We start from the raw sequence: 5,810 nt of genomic DNA, 5'->3' as shown, positions 1-5,810 counted from the left end.
ATATATATATATATATATATATATATATATATATATATATAAAGAGAGAGAGAGAGAGAACAAAGTTATTTTATTCTACAAAGGTAGAAATATAGGGAAAATATAAGTTGAAAATGCACTGAGAATAGTTAGAATATTTTTTTGTTAATACATTTAAAACTTTAACCGGTTTCACAGTTTACAATGATTTTCAAAACGTTCAAATAAAAAGACATGGCTTATGTTGCAGCTGACTAGCTTCTGACTAGTGTTTGAAGCTTGCTCTATTTTTATTGGGAGTTTATGGCTCAAATTAATTGTTTCTACAATTGATTTGTCCCTGTTTTCTTAATCGTACAATTCCTGTTAGGCATAGTTTTCTATTCTCTACCAATCAAATCCTATTCAAACATATACTAATTTGAGTCATGAACCCCCTATAAAAATAGGGCAAGCTTGAAACACTAGTCAGAAGCAAGACAGCTGTGACATAAGCCACGTCTTTCTATTTGAACGTTTTGAAAATCAGTGTAAACTGTGAAACTGGTTAAAGCTTTGAATATATTAATAAAAGATATTTTAACTATTCTCAGGGCATTTTCAACTTCTGTTTTTCTTATACACACACACACACACACACATAAATGTTGTCAAACTCATGCCAGTATGGAAAGCGGCCGTTAAATGATGACAATGATATGCATGTATGTATGTGAATAATGGAGAGGAGTGAGAGTGAGCATGTGTGGGTTTGTGTATTGTGTGCATGTGTGTGAATGTTGTCTGCATATCACATAATATATATATGTGTGTGTGTGTATGATACATTGTATTATGTACAGATACATATGCACATAAAACATGATGTTATTTGGTGGATGACAATTCTTTTATCATAAACCTTTCCTATTTTTCAAGAAATTGTCTTTATTCCACTTGTTTTTTAAAGAAAGTACAGTGTATGTATATACTTGTGTGTGTGTGTGTATATATATATATATATATATATATATATATATATATATATATATATATATATATATATATATATATATATATATATATATATATATATACATACATAGACGGTTTAGAAATCCGTGTTGCTTATTTTTTGATATATACATACATATATATATATATACACATATACGCACACAATATGTGTGTGCATACATGCATATGTAAGTGGAAATATAAGCAAAGTGTGAGTATATATAAATATATATATAGAGAGATCAGAGGAAATATTTATTGGTGTTCCATTTTAACAGGTGAATACATTCAAATGTTAATTAATCTTTATTCTTATGTAATAGTTAATTAGCTTAACATATAGATACCTTAGAATTCCATTTTTTTTACGGCACCTTTGAAATATGCTTATTTGTACCTGCAGCTTTTGTTGTTTGTAAATTATATTCTGAAGTTTTGACAATTTCACTTAATGTCAAATGTGTGTATTGTTTTTTAATTATGTTAAAACTATATTTTATTTCTCTTCTGTGTTATTTTTTTATGATTCATATTTATATATTTAATATTTATTAAATATTTTATTGCGAATATTTAAATGTATTAAATATATATTCTAGCTTTTTAAAATTTATTGTAGTTTTCTTTAATGAAATTTCACATATTTCTAAGTATTTTCAAAACACTATTTAACTGAAGTGCTTTCGATTACCTTTATTTTAAAGAAAACTTAACTCAGTATCTCTTATTCAAATTGTAATTAAAGTAAAAAGAAAACTAGAAAAGCCCCAAAAGTCATGTGTATATAAAATTTCTGTAACATTTGCAACTATGATATAGTTTTAACATAAATGTCAAAACTGTGAAACATATGTTTCATTGTACAGCATGTTGTTTATTATGTTGATACTTATTGTTCATTATGTTGAAATTTATCAGTAGCTTTTATGTATTAGAAGTACGTTGTTTTGTCTTATATCTGTGTGTTCATGATATCTGTACACGTGTCTGTGACCATCGCTGCTTTTAAATGCATGCATGACCGGCTGCCCACTGGCTGATTTGCTTTTTAAAATAACAACCAATTAAACTCTTGAACTTTAATGATGGCTCACATTTATTAAAGCCTGAAACAATTGAGCTGCCCCAGAAAGAAGAACAGATCATAGAAATTTCTCCTGAAGTGTCACAGGAAGCTGTATCACTGACTATTGCTACAGATGATAAAATGGAAAGTACATCTAAGATCCTTCCAACTAAAGTTGATGTTAGTACTTACCAAGTAACTGAAAGCATTACAACTGATATTGTCTCTGATAAACAAGAACAATTATCTGGTGTGGTTTCTGATCATGTTTTGCAAACATCTGAACAGATTTCACCTTTGATTCAAACAGATGTTACAAAATCTGATATTATTATGGATGAAAACTTATCAGATATTTCACAAATTGAAAGCCAAAACTTATCTGAAATATCTATTTCAAGTAAATCTACAGATGAAGTATCCCAAATAACTATTCCTCTTTTAAAATCTGATGAGGTTCAAGAAGCAGTCATTGAAGATAAAATTAGTGATATTGTATCTGAAGACACACAAGAAAATATTACTAGCCTCTTGATTGAACCAAAATCACTTGATACAACAGTTTCAAAGATAGTGAGCATTCAAAGTGATTTGGTTGAAGAGCAAACTCCAAGTAGTTTAGTTACTGATATTGTTCCTAAGGAACTTCTTGATGCAAAACAAGAAGATATCAGTGAAAAGGCAACTGAAATAACTATGCAAACTGAAATTCCAGTCATACAGACCGATATTGTATGTGATGAAGTTTCATCAGATATTGTATCAGATATCAGTGAATCTGTAGTAACTCAAAAGATTGATAGTGAATTAATTGATAAACCATCGGTTGTGGAGGTTACTGTAAAAGACAAAATACAGCAAGAAACTGGTACAATTTCAGAAAGTATTCAAGAATTTACAACTGATATACAAACAGATGATGTACCCAAAGATATTGTTTCTAGTATTGTTGAAAAAGTTGCTACCAGCTCCCAGCTAACTGAAGAAGTATTGACAAAAGCTAACATTATGGAAGAAGAAATTTTAGATGCACTTTCAGATATTGCATCTGAAGAAGATGCAGCAGGTATAACTCCAAACATCATATCTGAAGTTGCTACAGAGAAAATGGAAATAACTTCTGCTCCATTTGTAAAAACAGAATCCATAAATGTTGGAATATCAGAATCTACTGTCACTGACTTTTCAGAAGAGACAAAAATAACATTAGAATCTGTTGATACCAAATCATTACAAGAAAAGCAATTAGATTTGATTGATACACCAAAATCTATGACAACAATCATGCAGGAACATTTAACAGAAAATGGAATAAGTGAAATTTCTGATGTCACTTTAGAAAATGTAAGTATTGTTGATGCAGAGAAAAAGGTAGATAAAAGTCAGGCCAGTCTAGGTGACATGCCTAAATCTATGGTTACAATTATGCATGGAGATGTAACTGAAAATATTGTTGCAGATATTAAGGATGTCAACGTAGAAGAAGTAAGCATTGTTGATTCAGAGAAGAAACCTGAGAAAAGTGAAGCAACCTTTACTGATATCCCTAAATCTATGGTTGGTGTTGTACTGGAGCATTTGACAGAAAATGGACTTTCAGATATTTCTGATGTAAGTGTTGACAAAGTAAGCATTGTTGACTCTGAAAAGAAACCTGAGAAAAGTGAAGCCACCTTTACTGATATTCCTAAATCAATGGTTGGAGTAGCTCAAGAGCATATCACTGAAAATATCGTATCTGATATCAAGGATGTCAGTGTAGAAGAAATAAGTGTTGTTGATTCTGAGAAGAAACCAGAGAAGAGTGAAGCCACTCTTACTGATATCCCCAAATCTATGGTTGGAGTTGCCCAAGAGCATATCACTGAAAATATCGTATCTGATATCAAGGATGTTAGTGTAGAAGAAATAAGTGTTGTTGATTCTGAGAAGAAACCAGAGAAAAGTGAAGCCACCTTTACTGATATCCCCAAATCTATGGTTGGAGTTGCCCAAGAGCATATCACTGAAAATATCGTATCTGATATCAAGGATGTCAGTGTAGAAGAAATAAGTGTTGTTGATTCTGAGAAGAAACCAGAGAAAAGTGAAGCCACTCTTACTGATATTCCCAAATCTATGGTTGGAGTGGCCCAAGAGCACATCACTGAAAATATCGTATCTGATATCAAAGATGTCAGTGTAGAAGAAATAAGTGTTGTTGATTCTGAGAAGAAACCTGAAAAGAGTGAAGCCACTCTTACTGATATCCCTAAATCTATGGTTGGTGTTGTGCTGGAGCATTTGACAGAAAATGGACTTTCAGATATTTCTGATGTAAGTGTTGACAAAGTAAGCATTGTTGACTCTGAAAAGAGACCTGAGAAAAGTGAAGCCACCTTTACTGATATTCCTAAATCTATGGTTGGAGTGGCTCAAGAGCATATCACTGAAAATATTGTATCTGATATCAAGGATGTTAGTGTAGAAGAAATAAGTGTTGTTGATTCTGAAAAGAAACCAGAGAAGAGTGAAGCCACTCTTACTGATATCCCCAAATCTATGGTTGGAGTTGCCCAAGAGCATATCACTGAAAATATCGTATCTGATATCAAGGATGTTAGTGTAGAAGAAATAAGTGTTGTTGATTCTGAGAAGAAACCAGAGAAGAGTGAAGCCACTCTTACTGATATCCCCAAATCTATGGTTGGAGTAGCTCAAGAACACGTCACTGAAAATATTGTATCTGATATCAAAGATGTCAGTGTAGAAGAAATAAGTGTTGTTGATTCTGAGAAGAAACCAGAGAAAAGTGAAGCCACTCTTACTGATATCCCCAAATCTATGGTTGGAATTGTGCAAGAACATTTGACAGAAAATGGTCTTGCTGATATTACTGATGTCAGTGTTGAAAAAGTCAGTGTTGTTGATTCTGAAAAGAAACCAGAGAAAAGTAAAGCAACTTTGACTGATATCCCCAAATCTATGGTAGGCTTTGTACAAGAACAGGTATCAGAAAATGGTTTATCTGACATTTCTGATATTCCTTTTGAAAAAGTAACTCTTATGGATGATAAACAAAAACTACCTCTTAATATTTCACAATCTGATATAACTGTTATACAAACTGGTACTTTGTCTGGCACAGATACCCAAGACATGGTTTCAGAAATCAGTAAGAGCCAAAAGGATACAGTGACTGCTTCTGAATCAATTACTGATAAACACAAAACTCAGGTTGCAGAAATGAGTACAGTAGAAATATTGGAAGACAAAACAGATATAACTGAAAAACAACCTACTGAAGATGTTGAAGCTGAATTTAGCCTTACAGAAGAGGAAACCTTTGTTGATGCAAGCTTCAAGCTGGAGGAGGAAAAAGAAACCCCTACAGTTCAAACAGCTGAAGATGCTGAGTTTAGTTTAATGCTTGATAGTACTGAAAAGAAACCACTCGATACTGAAGCAGTTTTCAAGTTGGAAGAAGAGAAACCAGTTGATACTGAAGTTGCTTTCCAGATTGAAGAAGAGAAACCGGTTGATACTGAAGTCGCTTTCCAGATTGAAGAAGAGAAACCAGTTGATACTGAAGTCGCTTTCCAGATTGAAAAAGAGAAACCAGTTGATACTGAAGTAGCTTTTCAGATTGAAGAAGAGAAACCAGTTGATACTGAAGTCGCTTTCCAGATTGAAGAAGAGAAACCAGTTGATACTGAAGTCGCTTTCCAGATTGAAGAAGAGAAACCAGTTGATACTGAAGTCGCTTTCCAGATTGAAGAAGAGAAACCAC

At 32.4% G+C, this 5,810-nt stretch overlaps 1 protein-coding gene across 1 annotated transcript in view; it reads left to right on the top strand.

The window, feature by feature from the left end:
- The window catches only part of LOC106877301 (titin), a gene marked incomplete at its 3' end in the record, with an annotated part of 606,785 nt that overhangs the window by 202,530 nt on the left and 398,445 nt on the right, over window positions 1-5,810 (top strand). Inside the window, exon 82 of the mRNA XM_052965881.1 lies at window positions 2,081-5,809. Coding sequence (XP_052821841.1) covers window positions 2,081-5,809 — 3,729 coding nt within the window. The remainder of the gene's footprint in view (window positions 1-2,080; window position 5,810) is intronic.

Source organism: Octopus bimaculoides, chromosome 2, assembly GCF_001194135.2.
Source record: "Octopus bimaculoides isolate UCB-OBI-ISO-001 chromosome 2, ASM119413v2, whole genome shotgun sequence".
Taxonomy (NCBI): domain Eukaryota; kingdom Metazoa; phylum Mollusca; class Cephalopoda; order Octopoda; family Octopodidae; genus Octopus; species Octopus bimaculoides.
The sequence above is the reverse complement of the archived record's forward strand: the minus strand, read 5'-3'. Positions and strand labels throughout refer to the sequence as shown.